General features: G+C 40.3%; 1 protein-coding gene across 1 annotated transcript in view; it reads left to right on the top strand.

The window, feature by feature from the left end:
• The window catches only part of LOC111222791 (thrombospondin type-1 domain-containing protein 7A-like), a 227496-nt gene that overhangs the window by 105342 nt on the left and 100800 nt on the right, over positions 1 to 21354 (top strand). Inside the window, exons 6-7 of the mRNA XM_022746644.1 lie at positions 10394 to 10549; positions 14267 to 14470. Coding sequence (XP_022602365.1) covers positions 10394 to 10549; positions 14267 to 14470 — 360 coding nt within the window. The remainder of the gene's footprint in view (positions 1 to 10393; positions 10550 to 14266; positions 14471 to 21354) is intronic.

Here is a 21354-nt window from a genome sequence, read left to right on the forward strand (position 1 = left end):
CCCATCAACTAGTGACATAAACATGCTAATATAACTGTAAGCAGAGGAAAACTTACAGATGAAGACTATTCAGTGGACTTTAAAGCATAAGATGAAGCAGATTGCTAAACTATGATGCTCACTCTGAGCACATGATGAGAAAAAGATTTCCTGATCCCTACTTCCTGTTACTCTCAATGTTTACTGTGATCTCACTTTCCTGATTCCTGCTGTTTGAAGCCACCAGTAGATGGAGCCAAATACATCACAGAACAACACAATATACTGATTCAATACAGAGAGAGTGCTCAGTGCATCATGTGAGTTCCCCCAGCAGTCTAGGCCTATAGCAACATAAGGGGATGGTTTGGGGCTCACCTGAGTCAGCTCTATAACTATAAACTTTATCAAAGGGGACAGTTTGAAGCCTAATCTTAATTGTTGAGAGGGTGTTCTGCCTCCTGAACCCAGACTGGGAGCTAGTTCCATCAAGGAAGAACTTGATAGCTGAAGGCTCCGCCTCCCATTCTACTCAGTACTCGTGTTGCATTTTGAGTTATGAGCACACAGCACAGGCATACTATTAATCGATTGAGTATTGGCTAAAATGATTGATTTGATTGTGAGTGGCATTATAAAGATAACTCTGGCAGTACCACATCACATCACACTCCATTATTATTAATGGTAGCAATAGTGAGAAACCTGTGACTATAATGACTTACTAACATTTTTGTGAGGCAACCCACAAATTATTCTTACCAATGGCTTATCATACACATAAGAGAAATAGTAAATGACTAATAAAACTTTTTTATTAGGATAAACACAAGAAGCTTGTGCTGTAAAAACTGACCAGACTCAGTGAATAACTCCCTAAGCCCTATGATAACTATTAATTCAGCTACACAGACTAATGAGCAGTGATAACTAACATGTCTTTGGGGTCATCAGGTGGGAAACTCCTTTCACCAGTGTTTCGTCTAGTTGGTCCCACGACACCTCCAGGAGGCTAGACAGTGATCACTGGCGTCCCATAGTCACTCCCTAATGCCAGCCATCACTGCTCCTCACACCACAACTATTTTCTCCTTTACCTTGCCTATGCTACCACACACAACATTATCATCTAGGACAAAACACACCAGCAGATTCAGCAAACAAACTCCCCTAACCAGTTGGAGAAAATGGCGGCCATTTTGAATGAGGGAGGTAGAGTCAGGGAGAGGTGCCTGTTTGGGCTAGCTCTCCCCCGCCGGGTTAGGCTGTGCTCTACCTCCCCCTACTCCCCCACTCTCCAACAACTCACCTAAAACAAACAAACTCGCCTAGACAGTCAGAGACACACTACAGACCAATTCAGAGCAATACAAACAAACCAACTCACCTGAACTAACCGCATGGTCTCAAAGAGGCTCACACAGGCCACACCCTCCACTTAAAAACACTTCCTCTTCCTGGATTTTCTTCCTTGCTTCTCCTAAGAGTCTGTCTATCCTAAGTGCTCCCCCTGCTGGGCCCCCAGCTACCATTACTTCTTCTAATCCAAATCCACTGACTGGATCTTGCTGCCTCATCTGACATGTCTTTTACTATTTTCCTCACACTCTGTCCACTTGCTCCTAGCTCCCTTACCAAAGAGACAACAGACCTTGCTACAAATCCTCTACATCCTACTTCTACTGGACAAATCCTAACTTTCCATCCTCGCTGCTCTGCTTCTGCCCCTAACTCTGCATACCTGAGCTTTTTCCTTTCATATGCTTCTTCAACTGAAGCCTCCCATGGAACAGTCAGCTCTATGAAATATACTTTCATTCTACTCCTAGACCACAAGACTATGTCAGGCCTTAACTTTGTACTGGCTATTTCCTGGGGAACAACAAGCTTTCCTCCTAAATCTACCTGCATTTCCCAATCACAAGCATCCTCTAAGCTGCCTTGCCTCCTTGCTGTCTTACCAACTTTCTCTCCCTCTTGAACAAACTTTATTGCAACTCTCTTTGTTTTAGACCCTCCTAAATTTGCCTGCCTCCGTAGGTCTTCTATTCCTGCAGCTAAGCTTTTTAAAACCTGGTTATGTCGCCACGTGTACCGGCCTTGCGACAGACTAACCTTACAGCCTGACAAAATGTGCTTTAGAGTTGCAGTACCTGAACACAATGCACATAGCGGGTCTCCATTTACCCAGAGTTTTAGGTTCTGGGGAGTTGGCAATACATCATATGTTGCCCCTATCAAGAATCTAATGCTACTTTCCTCCATACTCCACAGCTCTTTCCAGCTAAGCTTTTTCTTATCTACACCTTCCCAATTTAACCACTGTCCCTGCTTAGCCTGAGCCACTGCCTTTGCACCCCTTAATATCTCCTCCTGTCTACGAACCTGTTCCACCACTAGCTTTCTCTTTTCCTTGGGACCTGCTCTACTCCACACCGGTTTGCCTGGGCCAAGCCCCAAGCCTCCCCGGCCTATTTGGACATTACCCACAATCTCTGTATGCCTGAGCGTTGCTTCTGCCTCCTGCACTGCCATTCTTGGATTCCACTTTCTCCCCTTGATTGGGTTTGGAACCACCTTACTGACTACCACATCTTTACTCCCAGATAACAGGAGCTCTGTCCTAACCTTAGTACATTTAAACTCCTCCACTAGACTAGTTACTGGGAGCTGAAGTATGCCTTTCCCATACAGTGCCACCGTACTTAAGCATCTAGGAACACCTAGCCACTTCCTAATGTAAAAGCTAACTAATCTTTCCATTTTTTCTGCAGCAGATAATGGAATCTCATAAACAGACATTGGCCACATCAGTCTGGGAAATAATCCGAACTGCAAACACCACAACTTCAATTTTCCTGGAAGCCCTGATTTATCTATTCTATCCAGTCCCTCGGCAACATCTTTCCGAAACTGCACTACCTGTTCTCCGTCCTTCAAGTCTGCCTTGTACCACCTACCTAGACTCTTTACTGATTTTTCCCTAATTATTGGAATTTCCTCTTCGTCTATTACAAACTTCCTATCACTTAGCTTCCCTCTACTTAATGAGATACTTCTAGACTTACTAGGCTTAATTTTCATACTAGCCCACTTTAAGTTTTTATTAAGTCTCTCAAGTACTCTTTTCATACATGGCACCGTTGTAGTTATCAACGTCATGTCATCCATGTAGGCCCTAATTGGTGTAAGGCGCATCCCATCCTGCCGCCTCTCTCCACCTACAACCCACTTAGAAGCTCTAATGATTACCTCCATCGCCATTGTGAATGCCAATGGAGAAATCGTGCACCCTGCCATAATGCCTATTTCTAGCCTCTGCCACCCTGTCGTAAAGCCTGCTGTACTTACGCATAGTTTAATGTCTTGGAAATACGACCTTACTAAATTAACCACTACTCCAGGCACTCTAAAATAATCAAACGCCTCTCAAATAAGGCTATGTGGCACTGAACCAAACGCATTTGCTAGATCCAAAAATTCGTAAAGCCTGCTGTACTTACGCATAGTTTAATGTCTTGGAAATACGACCTTACTAAATTAACCACTACTCCAGGCACTCTAAAATAATCAAACGCCTCTCAAATAAGGCTATGTGGCACTGAACCAAACGCATTTGCTAGATCCAAAAATATGACGTGCAAGGCTCTTTTCTCTGTCTTTGCTGCCTGAATCTGATGCCAAATCATGCTAGTGTGCTCTATACACCCTGCAAAACCTGGTATACCTACCTTCTGTATTGCAGTATCTATTAGGCTATTCCTTTCTAAATAACTAGCTAATCTCCGTGCGACTATGCTAAAGAAGATCTTCCCCTCCACATTAAGTAGCGAGATCATGTGAAACTGACTCAGGTCTGAGGATTCCTTCTCCTTAGGAATAAAAATACCTCCTGCCCTACGCCATGCTCTAGGAATAACCTGTTTCTCCCAAACTATTCTTAATTGCCTCCACAGAAACTTTAGGATATCAGGTGCGCTTTTATAAACCCGGTAGGGGACTCCATTTGGCCCTGGGGCCGAAGAAGCCTTTGCAAGCCTGACTACCTCCTCAACCTCCTTCCACCTGGGTGGTCTAACATCCATCTCATGAACTATCTGTCCTAATGGTGGCATGTCAGATGGGAGGCCTACTACTTTATTCTGCTCCAAGTCTGAATACGTGTTTCTTAAATACTTTTGCACTTCTAACTTTGTTGCTTTAAGCTGCCCTCCCTTTTCCTGGTAATATAAACAATTGAGGAAGCGATTAGTGACAACTTATAAACCCTTTACAAAGGGTGTGTTATTAGAAAGCAGCACTGAATCTACCACATATATATATCATTTTGAATAATTAGCATGTGATCATGAGAAAACAAAGTTTTTTTTTGTTGGGATGATAATTTCAGCTTTATGTAGTACCATGCAGCATGCACCACATGTAGATTTTTAATGTCAATAAATGACCACATGATTTTTACTGCATTACCATAATTATAACCCAACAGCAATACATTTTGGAAGAACCACAACTTCACACAGATTATGTTGTATATGAATGTAATAACAAATGATTTTCATTTGGTTTCCTACAAATATATTTCTCTTTGACATTCAAAGTGTAATTCTAGTTTTTCTGGTTCTGTTTGGCTATGGTTAAGTAAGATGGTCATGTTTAAATATTAAAAAGTCAACACTGACTTGAAGCAAACAAGACTAAGTCAAAGCCTAGTATATGTCTGGACGGCCTATGGTCAAATCCTGATTTTATAACCAAACACATAACTGAAAGACAAAGACTGAGCTGTGATTTCAGCTATATTTATGATCACTCAGGGAGAAAGTTAAAAGAGACAGACTATGTTTCTTTTTTCAAGTTATTTTTTCAGGCTATTGCCTTTATTACTGTCATAGTGGGAGAGAGAGAGCGAGAGAGAGAGAGAGAGAGAGAGAGAGAGAGAGAGAGAGAGAGATGACACGCAGCAAAAGGCCAAAGGCTGGACTCGAACCTGGGCCAAAGACTAAGCCCAAATGACACGCACTCCACCAGGCGGGCCACCGGGCCCCAAAACAGATAATCTCTCTTATTTTGTCTCTCACACAGAGCACAGCCTCCGTCTGGGATCCTCAATAGTTTAGCCTTTATTTACTTCAACTCCAGAATGTAATAGACTTTTATTAGAGGCAGCTCTTTATGTATAACTCCCTCTGTTTGATAGGTAGAGTTGATCAGAGCAGTATTTTAGAACTAAGCCTCGTTTTCAGTCATTCCTGTCTGTCATTTTAAAGTTACTGCATTACCCGAAAATACAAAGTCAACACTTTCTGTAACCTTTTCAAATTTTTTTCTTAACAGGGCTTTTATTGCTGTGCTGCAGTAAGATTATTGTCTCATTCCAGTTGCTGGTGTTTCTGTTAACATGTTATTCAGATCTGCTAGTTTCTTTAGTAGTTACCAAGGACTTCTCTCTCTCCCTCCCTCTCTCCTGCTCTCTCTGCTCATGTAACTGGTTGTGTCTATCTGCTGGACTATGGAGGATGTGTCTCGGTATCTCTGGTGTGTATGGTACAGGAAGGATGCCACGATCACACAGGCGTTGCTCTCAATCTGGTTCTCCTTTTTTTTCTGCTGAAAAAATCAACAACAAATCAATCAACAACACACAGTCATTAGTACTATATAATGCAACTGCATAGGACTCATATCTGCACAACACAAAAAGAAAAGATCATCGGCTATAACCTGAGTATTATCGAGGCAGCTGACACATGGTAAACTAGCTAGCATTAGCTCAGTGAGGCAGCTGACACATGGTAAGCTAGCTAGCATTAGCTCAGCATGTAAACAGAGTGCAGCACATGAATCTTCAGCTCCAGAGAATTTTCCTTTTTGACAGTGTTTAAATATTACATCTTGAAATCATAACTTTTTATCATATTTTTAGCCAATAAGCGATCGTATAGTGGAAAATATATTTTTGTTTGAGTACTAAATATTAAAAGCATTGTTTTGTCTACAATAGAAATACCAAAAACATTTTAATAACATTTTAACAATAAATTAAATGCATTTTTATGTCTTTTATACAGCATTTTAGCTTTGGTTTTATTCAAAACACATCATTGCATGAATTTACCATTAACAACCTTTGATGTAACAATATCATCAAACTCATATTTAACAGTGCCTACTTGGTGTGCATTACACACATGCACCCACCTTCAGCTCCAGAATTTTCCTTTGCTGAGGTACGTACAGTGGCCAGCTAGGAGCCCTACCACTACAGTTGCGCTATGACACCACTAGGTGGTGACAAAGTAACATAAATATGACAGTCACGTCAATTCTGTAGAAATTCAACATAGAGGCTATTTCTAACTCTGTTACACCCGGTGTGTCTTATGTTTGGTTATTCCTCTGCTTCCTTTAGTAATACTGATACAAGTTTATTTGCTGTATTGCTGGTGAGGTTCAGTGTATTGGAAGTGCACTTTCTCTTCCTTGCAGTTCCTGAGCACCTGGGAAACAAAAGCAGCTCAGTAGACTGCCTGTTACAAGAGGCGTGGCCCCAAGACCCCAGTTGGCATCCATACATGGTCCAGACCTGAACCAGATTTATACCCAGTCTGTTCAAAAAAGAGTCTCTAAATCTAGAGACAATGTGATGAGCTGTAAACAAGTGATGGTATGATCAGCAGTCAGTCAGCCAGTCATTTAGCCAGACAGTCAGCGACATTTCAAATTATAAGGGTGGCCCCGCTGTTGTGGTTTAGCCAAATAAGGACATACTTACATTTTAAATACCAAACAGAATAGAAGCCGAAATCTAACCACATGTGGGACTTTGGACATAAACTCCAGTCTCTGTCTCAAAAGTCTTGAGAAGTCATAGGGAGATGATGGATGGAAGGTGTACAGAGCTTTAGTATTTTCCAGGCTTTAAAAGGTTTTTCCAGTGAACTAAAACCAAACAGCAATTACATATTTGCAAAAACATATTTGGCAAAACCTTTAGTATATAAATTCCTGTGAGTCTATAAATACTATAAGCAAAGATGATGACGGAGAAGAATGGCAGGCTCTTATACTTGTCACTAAATTTTATTAGATTTGGCAGGAAAACATCTGCTTTGTGGTAGAATACTGGGATACTTTACAAGTCCATGCTCAGTTGCAGTCCTTTCAATTCCACTTTGTAATTACATAGAAATCATTATCAGGGTCTATAAAGGGCTGTTATTGGCTCAAATAACAACAGCAAGGAATGGAAGGGGTGCAAGTAGAAACATCTTGGGGACAGAAAGCAAAGAATGTTGAGCTATGTTTTGACATAGTTTGGTTGAAAACTGTTTCATATCCCATCTCTGAGATTACAATAAAAGACAATAAAAGCTGTTTATGAGCTTCCAAATCATCTGTTTAGGCTTAAGTCTCACACACACACCAAAGTCATGTGTTCTTCTCCAACTCTGCAAACACACTGATATCCTCCCTCTTCTTGACCAGCCATGTGTGAACCACAGGGGAGGATTAAAGCCCCCCCACCCCACCCATATTAAATCTGGGACTGAGCTATATGAATATGAATATGATTGAATGTGTATAAGCCACACAGAGATGATAGCAGATGAAATATGAGCTTTCATGTAAATTGGTGTCATTACTGAGCACATAGAGGCTGGAAGTTGCCTGGTTACATGCTTATCCAGCACTGATGGTTTCAGTCCATCTGGCTGGGGATGCTGAACTGGCATCTGCTAGTAGAAATTATTCAGATCAGATGCTCACAACCACCCACACGCTTTCATATTTCAGTGTCAAGATTCCACACTGCCAATTTTGTTAACAGCAGTGAGACTCACACTCTCTACCATTGCCATTTACATATATTGTCACTTCCAGCCAAGCTGCCCCTGTCTGCATTTTAATACAGTAATTGTTATGGAAAGTGTTTTTAGGATGGAAGCAGGGACACATCCATGAAGGTATTATGGCTTTATGGTGTGATTAACAAAGAATGGTGGCTGACGGAGAAAACTGATAAGAAAGAAAAGTGGAATGGGTGTTATAAATGATGAGAAGCACCCTGCACCTGTCTTTGTTGTCTGAAAGGTTTTGTGTTATAATGGCATGCAAAATTTTAACTACACTTTAACTTGGACCTGCCATGATGGAAATGAAAGCCTTTATCCATACCACATACATTGCAAAATTTCTTGCTACCTTCTTTCATCTGTTTCTGTGTTGGCTATATCTAATTCCTTCATTCCTGTCTTAGAGTAGAGGTTTTATTTGGTGGGCATTGCACTGCTGATAGAGCTGATTGATTTTGTCTTATAAACACCTTTGGAGGTTGCATTAAAGTGGGACTAGAAAAGGGAAATAGTGAAATTCTAGTTTTGCCAACTGATGAATCAAATTAGCTAAAGTTTACATAAATCTCCTTCCTGTTTTAAGGCAAGTATATTTTTTTAAATCATCTTAGATAGTTGCCATTACTAGATTTATAGTTGATATTATTACTAGACTAATTTCTAGGTAATTTGGGTGTGTAAATATTTAGAAAGTTTATATTTTTTGATAAGAGTTTTTGTAAACATTTATGTGTGTGGATATCTGTGTTGAAGTGTCGGTGAATGGTATTTGCCAGGCAGCAATTGTGCACACTCTGTGCTATGTAAGAATAAATTCCTCATGCTGAAACGGCACCTGCACTAGTGCTGCTCCTCATTTGCCTCCTTTGACCACTCAGAGAAGCTAACTGTATTAATTGGCTGATATAATTTCATCATTTGCTTTCAAGGATAGATAGATAGATAGATAGATAGATAGATAGATAGATAGATAGATAGATAGATAGATAGATACTTTATTTATCCCCTAGGGGATTATTTATCCCCTAGGGGAAATTCCTGACCGGGATAGTATGGCAATAAAAACTCTCAACACAGATCGTTCGCATTCTGACTACTGGGAGCTACTATCATCCCATATATCTGAAATTCTGAGATTTAAAGTTATGTAAAACTGTTACTTTTAGCATGTATGTAAGTTGTATCAGCTGTTTTCCTGCACTGGTTCCAATAAATACCATACCATACCAAAGATTCCATTTTGAGGAGCAAACAGTGACATACTATAAAACGGATGTGCCACTGTAAAGCCTTGAATCCTCAGCTGGAAAGGAACTGGGAGCAAAGTTATTGATGGCATTTGGCATGTGGCAATACAGGGCAGGAGCCTCTGAGGTTATTGATTTGGTGGATGAAAAGTGCAGCAGGGAAGGGAAGGCCATCTGGCACAATTACCTGAGCAAGGTCCGTCTGTGTGGAGACTTCCATTAATTAGCCTTTGTTGTGGTTGTGGAGAGTTCAGCTCAAACTGGACAAGGTAGGAAGCTATTATCCTCCAAAACATGATCATTGATAATGTAGATAAGAAGCTTTTTAGAAGAAATGTCTGACTGGTAGTGTGATAACACATGGGCATGTTGGAATTAAAGCCATCAACTGGTCATTTAGATGGTTTTTATTCAACACCTATTTGCACAGTGGCATATTTTCTATCTATATTTCTATCTATATCATCTAATCATACCTTCCAGTGGTACCTTATTGCTAGTTAGAATGTTTGGCTGATAATTTAATTAATATAATCATTTCCAATACACCCATAACTCAGTGGCCAAACCAGGCAAGGTGCCTAAGTCTAGCCACACAAAGCATAGCTTGATTTATGAGTACTTGAATAGACGGTTTAGGGTTAAGTAAATAAATTATATTCCCATACTTAACAGATATCTTGTAAATGCCTTGAATTTTTCAGCTGCTTCTTAATATGAAATACATTTTCCGTCTTTAGAATACATAATTAAGAACTGATACTCTTATATTTTACAGAGTCAATTCCTTAAGGTCCATGATGATAGAATGCTGTTAAAATAGAGTTTTAAATATGTATCATGAAGAGCATTGCAAAGTGCTGGGTATGCATTGCAAATGGAATCATACCCAAACACATTGTTAATAATGAGGCAGCACAAAGTGTGTAAAAGGTAAGGGTGATGTGGACGAATGCTGAGTAATCATTGTCTTCCTAGCTAGTCACATTGCAGCCCTTAGACTTTTTAGACAGCTTTGCCAGCCACAGTGGGGTGTGACAGAAATGATTCATGAAGTAGAAGGCAAGTGTAGAAATCAGAAAATAACAATGTTGTTCTGAAGGTTCAGAATGGCAACATTATAACGTGATACCACAAGTCTGAAATAAAAACTGTGGAAGATGGTGTGGACATCAAGTTGTGGGTTTTAATATGTTTAATGTCCCTAGTTTTTCTTTTCAGTGTATTTAGTCACAGTTTTGCTGATGAAAACGCTTTTCATTAGATCATCAATCCTTCAGTGTGCCATTGATCCTGTCTGTCTCTCCATAGCATTGCGACCAGTGGACAGTGATCTGTGTATGGGTGCCCCCCCGAACACCACCCAGCTCTGCCATATTAGATGTCCTGTAGATTGTGAGGTGTCTTCATGGAGCGCCTGGGGACCCTGCACCTATGAAACCTGTCAAGACCAGGCAGCCAAGAAAGGTAAGAGCACTCTTTGAAAATTATAATGCCACTGGTCCTAACGTAGTAAAAGGAGTTCTTTAGGTATCTCAGACTTTTGAAACTTGGTGTAAGCACAAATACAAGTGTGATTTCATACAACATGAGAACCAAAATAATCTTTTATGTTCTAAGTTCAAAATGTTCTGTACAAAATCAGCTTCACAATTTCACCTTTTCTGCAAGCAGGTTTACTTGGATACAGAATATAACAAATAAACAAAAAAGAGTAAAGAAAAGACCAGAGACTTTCCAATTTATGGAAAGAAACCCAGGAGCTCCCACATGGTGACAGTGGAGATGAAAAACTCCCTTTTACAGGAAGAAATCGCCGACAAACTGAAGGTGGGTGACTGGACAGGGAGAGAGAGGACTGAGCACAAACTACAGTATAGGGAAGACACAAAGTTAATGACATGCAGTAGTGTGATATAAATGCACGAGGAGAGAGAGAGAAGTTGTGGTATCAAATCAAAATCCTGGCCTTGTGAGAACACTAGAGGAGGGTATAAGATTGGAGAGGGAGCAAAAGCATTGTCATCTTCTCTTCCTATTTGTCAGCTGTTGTCACAGGCCATGCTAGTTCATCAGCAGGGATGACACAGTTGCTGCTTCAGCCCCTAAGTATACCCTAAACAGCAGCATCTGCCATGGCTACTTCACATTGACTCTGCCTTAATGAAGCGACTCACATGAAAGGGATGGCTGGAACTTCTACTCTATGTATCTTAACAATGGTCAGAACAAGGTCAGAAAAATAAAACTGGACTCAGATAAAACCATGGCATCCCACTTTTTACATGCATTCCACCTCTTAAGACGTAAAGACTGTGAAATGACTGCTACAGGACAGCACCCTACCATCAGCTTCTCCAACAGTTACTTAAAGCCCTGATGTCCTGTGCAGAAATTGCTCCCAGCCACTGGGTTAGGTACGTGGATGACACCTGGGTCAAAATCAAAACACAGGAGGTGGAAGCCTTCACAGAACACATCAATGCAGTGGACAGCAGCATCAAGTTCACTCTGGAGGACGTCAGAGAAAATCGTCTGGCCTTCTTGGACTGTGGATGAAAGAAGCCTCATCAATAAAGTATACCGAAAACTGTTACACACAGATCAATATTTACTATTTAATTCTCACCACCCACTGGAGCACAGGCTAAGGGTTATCAGAACCCTAGACCACCGCGCTCAGAATGTTGCCCATGTTGCCTTCCTTTACTCTGCAGTACTCCAAACTACTAATATGTTCATTTTGGTTGTGGTTTTTAAGTTAATTATTAATCAGAGTTCCAACTTGATAGTGTGTTTTAAGACTAAAACAGTCAATCATTTCCCTTCTTAGGGTGGTGCCCTGGGGAACTTTAATATTAAAGTTATTATTTAATACAATTTCCAATGCCAATAATTGATAAGCTGTTGCACTTACAAAAAAAGTAACAAGCCTTGTTCTGAGCTCCCACTGAGCATTATTAGTTTTGAAAATGATGTAGATAAAACCACAATGCTTTATTGCTTCAATGAGCCTTTCATTGCATCTTCTGATCTGCTTGAGACTACTGACGATCCTATTGCAAACTGTAATACTACATATTGTGACCACCTGGTAACTATTGATCAGCCTTTTGAAGTGCTCAAGAATTTGCATGTTATGAGTCACCAGGCCCTGATGAATTTGAATCTTACTTTTTATATATGGTGCAATTTTATTGTACCTCCTTCAACATATATTTTTCATTTTTCTTTATCAAATGGAATTCCATATGTTTGGATGTCAGCTTTTATCCTACCTTGATTAAAAACGGATGTCCTGGTAAAATAAAGTAAAAGAAAACAACAAACAACAAAACAAAAAAAAGTGTAAGAAATCACTTCCTATTTACTATTTACTAGTCAACTACATTATGCTCCACAATTTATGTGAGTGTGACATGGACACTACTTTCTGCTACAGTCCATCCATCCATCCATTTTCTACCGCTTATCCTCTAGTAGGGTCGCGGGGGGGCTGGAGCCTATCCCAGCATCCTTTCGGCCGACAGGCGGGGTACACCCTGGACAGGTCGCCAGTCCATCGCAGGGCACACAGAGACAAACAACCATTCACTCTCACATTCATACTCTATGGTCAATTTTGGAGTAACCAATTAGCCTAGTCCCCATTTGCATGTCTTTGGACTGTGGGAGGAAGCCGGAGTACCCGGAGAGAACCCACACAAGCACGGGGAGAACATGCAAACTCCACACAGAAAGACCCGGCGCCCAAGCCGGGACTCGAACCCGGAACCTTCTTGCTGTGAGGCGACAGCGTTAACCACTGCACCACCGTGCCGCCTTTCTGCTACAGTCCCATCATGAAATTGTTGCATTATTTGCATATAGATGGAAAACATTGTCTGTCAGTGATGACTTCGAAAAAAAAACAATGCAATGCAAATTCTCGATAATTAGTATAAGTGTCCTAAATGTCATTTTACTGATAACTGTAGAGTAAACCAACCATTGACTGAGCATAAAGTTGGAACTTGGTTATGATTAGTAAGTGCTCAGCACACACATGCAGCTCATTCGCACCCTGAATGATGGGAACACAGAGAGGGCCAGTAAAGAAACACACAAAAAAATGGATTTGTGTACAGTATACCAGTATGCCTGATAGGCAGTTTGACTGTCATGCAAGCAATAGCCCAGCTCACACCATGAGTGCATGTCTCCATGCTGGTCAAAGCAATTCTGCCTGTCATCTAATTATTCTAATTAGAGCTGAACTTTATGTGTTCCTGGATAAGTGGGGCATGATTTCCTCTGCAACAATGACATTGACATTATTATATATGACTCTACCAATCAGATTTATTTACTTAATAATCAAAGGTGCTGGGACGCCTTTACAGATCGTTCCACCCCTACTGTAATGCTATCTTGCACTCATACCATTCATAATACACCCTACAGATAGTAAATGAGTAATACCTGATAGAATTGAATTCCCTGCAAGCCAAGTCAATTTTTTTTTCATACAAACCCTCCCCCTTCTCAGATAAACCTCTTTATACCACACATATATCACACAAGGTGGTATATGTTCTGTTGAGCTGCCTTTTTTGAGGGGAAAAGAGAAAAAAAATGTAATAGAAAAGGGGAGATTCTGCCACCTCCACCTGAATGCTGCAGGCACTCCAGGGCTCTGCTGCCTTATCTGGCTCAAGCAGGAGTATGGATTAAGGGGTGAGTGACATTGGCTAGGCCCACCCCACCCCCACCATACACACACAGACACACACCACTTTCTCAGGACCTAGGTCATGGAATCCCATGCCCTTGAGCTGAAGAAATTACACATACAAGAGAACAAACCCCAGGTGAATTAATGGATTCCTCCATGCATTAGTCACTTTGGATAAAAGCTTTTGTAATGATAAAAATTCTAAGAACTATAATGACTTTTTATATTCCTGTCAACTTCATGCTTAATGAACTTCACATTAAAGTCACGCATTTAATGTCATGTTAAATGCAATATCACAATTATCACGATAGGCACATTGTGACCATGGAGAGAAATTAATGTGCTTACAGTTTCACATTAGATACATAAGTTTTTGCTCATCAGATCACAGAGGGGGTGCCGTGGTTAATTAGTGTGGGTATGTTTTTGTTCAGTTACTTCATTTGGTTTCTCTTGTTCTCTGACAGGCTTCAAACTGAGGAAGAGGAACATTTTCAATGAGCTAATGGGCTGGACTGGGAACTGCCCCCACCTGGTGGAAGCAATACCGTGTGAAGACCCCAGCTGCTATGACTGGCTGGTGATTAAACTTGAGGCATGTATCCCTGATAATGAAAAGGAGTGTGGACCAGGAACCCAGATCCCTCAAGTGCAGTGTATAAACAGTGATGGTGAGTAGATGCATGAAACATGATCAAAAGCAGCTCTTTAGGTCTGAGAGTAGCTATTGCCTAATGACCTACCACCACTGTGGTAGAACAGGAGATTCACTATTCAATATGATAAAGTAATTTGATATGTCAATTATTAGATTTGCTAGGTTATCCAAACACAGACATTCATGTTTTGCTATTTTATCCATCATCAGTTTCCCAATTGATTTAAAATTGACTATACTACACAAGCACGTCTAGAAAATAGCATCATCCACAGAATATATCTTTCTGATATATGATGTTTTATCTTTTAGTGCCTTTTGAGGTTATTTGTTGGTTCAAACAAACATAGACCATATTTACTTTGATGCTGTTAGCTTATTGATCAGTTTTCAATCAAATGATTTGTTTATATTTATGGACAGAAACATTACTTATGGGTCTGTTGACTAAAACTACTTGGGTAAGTTGAGCATTAAAGTTCAGTCATGATCTTAGAAACAGTAGATAAAAGAAAAATCTTAACTCACTTACTAACTAACTAGCTTAATCTGCAGAAACTATGTATCTTAGTCATTGTTCAGTTGTCATGGAGATATCTCAGTTATAATCAAGTGACCTGAGTATGAAACTCAACATTACAGTTAGGGCATTACAGTGGCCTATCCTGCTTATTTTTGGACTGTGGGTAATCATTCAGGATTTTACCTCACCATAGGAGTCTGTTATATGTTTATGTTGTCTGTTATATGTTTATGTAAACAAAATATTTCAACCTGTAGGTGATTTGGAGTCAGACACAGGGGTTTAGAACAGCAAATATACCAGCAAGCCAAGACCATTTTTTCACCTCTCACCTTTGGTAGTAGCAGAATTCTGGGTATTAACATCTCTTCAAGGCTGTCAGAGTTTCACCCCACTATCAGTTTAGCATGAATACCACAATTTCAAATTTGCTCTTGTTGATAAGGGGGCACCAGTCCTCGGGGAGAATACCAATGAATGATTTCATTGATAAATGTGATCAATCTTATATCAGAATCTGTGACTTCTTGATTCAATGGATCACCAGTCTCTACTTCAAAAGAACACAACAGGACGTTTATTAACTAGACTACTATCTAGAGAGTAAGTGCAATGTGTAATAATCATCAAGATCAAAATAATAATGAGTTGGCAATGTTGGAAGAGAATATGTTATGGCTATACACTATGGCTGTACAACTAATGATCATTATGTCTACATATAGATTTGATGATTAAATATTGTTATACTTCATCAACCAGGTCATGAGCAGAATGTTAAGACTGGCCTAATGTGAGTTGTGCTGTAGCTGGATGCAGGTGGTCGTGGGCAGATGTGTTATCTGCCAGAGTCTCTTGCAGATTGATGCAAAATAAACTCTCACTTTGGCTGGATAACCTTAGAGGAGACTCTAATCTTCAAAAAGGAAAATGTGATGATAATTAAAAGTTACAAAATTACTATGAGGCACTTCTGCTATTTTGGTTCAGTTGGTTTTGACTTGGCTTATAAAAATAAAAGGTCGCACATGTAGACAAAAAGAATGTTACTTGGAGCACATGGCAAAGAAAGAACAAAGGACGCAGACAAACAAAAAAGGAGAAAGTGCAAAATGGCTAAGAGCCATGGCTAAAAGCTATGGCTAAGAGTGGTTGCTAAGAGCCGTAGAGTAATGTGTGAATTGATCACAAATGTTTCATTCCCTGGGAGCTGGCACATGTGTCGAGGATCTTCTTCAGAGGGGCCGGTAAATCGTCTGAGTCACCTCAAGATTTTAACTTTTAACTATTTTCAAGAAAAATATGTCTAACTCTTAAGCAAATACTCTAAAAACTGAAAAAAGACAACAGTAGACAGAGTCCAGAGCAATCCTTGAGATTTTACTGTAATATGCAAGCAAATACAGCAAAACCGAGGCTGGGTTCATAAACACAAACAATGGCTAAGGGTTAAACTCTCTTCACCTCATATATCTTGTTGATCCTTCCCCTCTGGGTATAGTTGAAACATTAACCACTGTCCGTATAAAAACATTATTTGTTGTGGGGCTTTCCTGCCGTCATTGCCTGGGGCCTTTGGGGGTCCATTTGATGTTCACATTTTTTACATTTACAGGGTATTGGTTTGATAAAACTCCAGAAAGTAAAACCATGTATCTTGTGAAAAATTTGTACATATATTGAATTAAACACAGAAATGTCATTCTGCTGATTGGGCCACAAATGTGCTGACCTAGTCTCCTGCCTTCATCCAGCCAACTCGCCACTTTCGGGGGGACACTAAAATACACAGCACACAATTCAGGAGCATCACCTGTCTTCTCCTTTGTTTCAACTTGGAGGAGAGAATAATTTCCCACAGAACTTTTGAATTGTTTAATTTTAGAGTTTACCTATAAAACTTGCACATCTTTCTTCCACCATGACCATAAAACATTAAATGAAACAACATATAAACCTAATGGCACTAATAATGACAGACAGGAATAATACAACTGTGGATAATTATAGTACAAGTGGTTAACTAATCAAACAACATAATAAACAATTCTTAAAGCTAAGTTCTTTGACTATAATAGTAATAACTTTGAATTTGCCTGCTGCTTGGTGCCTGTACTTCACTCCTTACGTTTCAATCTGTACATAGGACATTACTTTCAGTTTCATTCATGTGGTGGAGACTTATCCTGACACTGACCTTGGTCACTGCAGGTGTCCCTCAAAAAGCCATTTGAAGCTGTCATGCGGGCCAAAATAATATCACACTGATGGTCTCAAACCCAAATTTGTCCCCACAACCATAGCAAATGTGGACACAGTACATACCCTAACAGAAGTTGATCTGCAATAAAGCTATACCACTATATCCCCATTTACACAATAGCTAAGATCGACTTTTACTACCTCCCTTACCTCTTACCTTTTGGAGACTCTTATTTTGAAAGTGTATCCATGTCGAGATGGCGTGTGTCCCTAAATGTCTGTGCTTCTGCGTTTGGCAGTATAAATTGTTTTGTACAATGGAGCCAATAATTCCCCCTTACCATGTTGAGACTTTTATATTGAAAGTTAATCCACATTGTAGTTTGTGTGTTTCTGTCAATATGTGTGTGTGTGTGTGTGTGTGTGTGTGTGTGTGTGTGTGTGTGTGTGTGTGTGTGTGTGTGTGTGTGTGTGTGTATAGAGCTGCCCAGCCAAACCTCCAGTAAATTCTTTTTACCTGGTTGACACTCTATTTTGAAGGTGAATATCAACAAAGTAAAATGGTGTTTGTCTGTGTCTGTCAATGTGCATGTGTGTATTATTGTGTGTACAGTACAGCTGTCTACCATAGAGCCTCCAAAAAGCTTGTGTTTCCAGGTTGAGACACAGTTAATATCCATATGGTGGGGATGGTGTTTGTGTGTCTTTCAATGTATGTGTGTACATGGTCTTGGGAACTGTCAAACTTAATCGTCAAACAGCACTTGTTGTCAGGACTGGCCAAAATGACCTCACAATAATGGTTTTTAACCAAAATAGTCCTCACAAGTCCTCACAAGCAAAGAACCACACATCAACATGCACACACAAGAACACGCAAATACATTGTGTTGATTCACCTTAGAGTTAGAATTCTCATTCCTGAGTTAAAAGGCTAAGACTTAATGAGTCTAATTAGCCAATCAGAATCAGCTTTGCCCATTTCTGCCCAGTAACTATCAGTAGCACCTGCTGAGACACTGGTTTCCACTGGCGACTGTGGCCACCAGGAGGAGGAGGGAAAAAAGAAAACCTAGGCAGACAACAGCTTTTAAGATGAAACTTGTGTTTGAAAATCAGATGTTGGAGGGAAAACCTCAAGTTCTATGGAAAAGATCACCTCACCACAATGCTAGAATGGTTTAAAAAGCAGCTCATATTAATTGAAGTACAGTGCTTTGAAAAATTAGATGCCAAAATTATGATTTTTTTTTTTATAAGCTGAATATCCAAAGGTGGAGATGGTTTGTGTGTCTGTCAATATATGTGTGTACATATATGTGTACAAAAATGGGTTCTTAAAAAAATTGTCTTCAAAATCATAGAAAGACATGAACGCACACAAACATACACAGTGCTGATTTGCCTAAAAGATGCTCTCATACTTGAGAGTCATAAGGGTAAGAGTTAATGAGTCTAATTAGCCAATAAAAAGCAGCTTTGTCCATTTATCCCTGCATACTGCGTTAGTAGTGTGTGTGTGTGTGTGTGTGTGTGTGTGTGGTTGTGTTTATAAACATCACAGAGATCAAAGAGTCTCTTAACGAGCTGTTTCGAACAGCTGTGTCTAGCTGGAAGACAGCTGAATGAGATTTTGGCTCAGTGAGCCTCACAAACAACAGCTATTTCTGAAAAATCAGTAACTCCTATCAGAACCATAAGTGGACCAAGACTGGCACAAGACTTTTGTGCATTGAATATGAGGCTTTGCTGTTTATAGAGCCAAAACTGTGGACACAGGAACAAGTTCCATAAAAGGGTCACTTCTGCTTTTCTTGGGAAATCAGCTCCTGAATTTGTATTGCACTCAATGGGAGAGGTGGAAGGTACTCCCATCACTTTGAGGCTCACTATTCAAATTTTCTAAGTCTCTGTGCTTAGGTAGACACTTTCTATGAAACAGAACAAATTTGTCTACTACCAAGGAACCCACACCTCTGTATAATGTAATATACACTACATCCTCCACAGTGATTAACTGAATCAACAAAAGTCTAACTACTTTAACAATAAATAGCCAACTGAGTATACAATATATTAGTGTGGTATCTCATCTCCAGTCAGTTTCTGTTACTGGTAGAGTTTATTGCTGCTCTGTCTGAACACAGTTAATGTTGCTGTTTTCTTCATCAAAGTGTCTTACTATCTGCTCTACATTTAAACTTACACTATTTCTGCTCCAGCACTCAGAGATCTCTGCTCCTTTTAGCGACTTTCACTAACTCAGCAGTTGTTTACATGATGTTCGTGTCTGCTAGTTACTTTAGCTTAGCAGTTAGCACTAACTTCTCTATATCTCTCCCTCTCTCTTGCTCGCTCGGTGTGGCAGTGTAGAGGATTGTGATATTGCATCTACGGTGATGTCTGCTGTCTTACTTTAGGCACACCTCCACTCGCTAATCGGACTGCACAGTCTATCTGCCATCCCTGAAAATTTTCCTCCAAAAAAAATCTGACAAAATCTTTTAAATCCCACAGTTTCCAACCTTCATTGACAATATTTATATCAAAACTGTAGAGATTTGTCTCCTGTATCACCCAGTTTTGGTCTAATTCTGATATCTTTTACAATTTTTGAGGAAATCCCCCAAAGTGCAGAGAGGGTTGTCCAAAGTTCCCATAGATGCCCATGTTAAACTGAGCTCTGAAGCTCTTGCCCATAACAAAGTTGAGGGGAGTTTTAAAACTGCAATAAAACCAGAAACTGTAGGTACACATAATTTAAGGTAAACACAAGAATCTTGTGCTACAGAAAATGGACCACACTCAGTGAATAGCTCCCTAAGCTTAACATCCTAAGTCCTATGATAACTATTAATTTAGCTATACAGACTAATGAGCAGTGATAACTAACATGTCTTTGGGGTCATCAGGTGGGAACCTCCTTTCACCAGTGTTTTGTCTAGTTGGTCCCATGACACCTCCAGGAGGCAAGACAGTGATCACCCAGTGTCACTCCCCTAATGCCAGCCATCACTGCTCCTCACACCACGACTATTTTCTCCTTTATCTTGCCTATGCTACCTCAACTCGGACAAAACACACTAGCAGATTCAGCAAACAAAAAATCCCCTAAACAGTTCTGTTCTGTTGTGTAGGACTAGATCCCCCCCCCCCCCCCCCCCAGCTACCATTATTTCTTCTCATCCAAATCCACTGACTGGATCTTACTGCCTCATCGAGACATGTCCTTTACTATTTACTCACCCCACTCTGTCTACTTTCTCCTAACTCCCTGCACAAAGAGACAACCGACCTTGCTACAAATCCTCTCACATTCCCTACTTCCACTGGACAAATCCTAACTTTCCATCCGCTTGCTTTGCTTTCTGCCCCAACTTACATACCTAAGCTTTTTCCTGTTCATATGCTTCTACAACTGAAGCCTCCACCAGAACAGTCAGCTCTATGAAAATATACGCTCATTCTAACCCCTAGACCACAGACTATGGTCAGCCTTCGCTTTTGTACTGGCTATTTTCTGGCAACAACAAGCTGTCCCTCCTAATCTAACCTGCATTTCCAATCACAAGATCACTCTAAGCTGCCTTGCCTCCTTGCTGCCTTACCTAACCTTTCTCTCCCTCTTGACAAAACTTCGATTGCAAACTCTCTTTATTTTTAGGCCCTCCTAAATTTGCCTGCCTCCGTAAAATCTTCAATTTCCTGCAGCTAAGCTTTTTTAAAACCTTGTGTTATGCACCACACAGTATTACCGCCATTGCGACAGGGACTAACCTTACAGCCTGGACAAAAAATATACTTTAAAGTTGCAGTACCTGAACACAATGAACATAACGGGGCTTCCTTTTACCCAGAGTTTTAGGTTTCTGGGGAGTTGTGCAATTACATCATAATGTTGCCCCTATTCAAGTTAGGATCTAATAGCTACTTTCCTCCATACTCCACAGCTCTTTCCAGCTAAGCTTTTTCTTATCTAACACTTCCAAATTCAACCACTTGTCCCCTGCTTCCAGCTGGGCCACTTGCCCTTTGCACCCCTTAATATTTTCCTCCGTGTCTATCGAAACCTGCTCCAGCAACTAGCTTTCCTCTTCTCTTTGGGACCGTGCTTACTTCCACAACCGTTTTGCCTGGGCCAAGCCCCAAACCTCAAACCGGCCTATTTGGAC

This window comes from Seriola dumerili, unplaced genomic scaffold, assembly GCF_002260705.1.
Source record: "Seriola dumerili isolate Sdu_G_001 unplaced genomic scaffold, Sdu_1.0 BDQW01000108.1, whole genome shotgun sequence".
Classification (NCBI taxonomy): domain Eukaryota; kingdom Metazoa; phylum Chordata; class Actinopteri; order Carangiformes; family Carangidae; genus Seriola; species Seriola dumerili.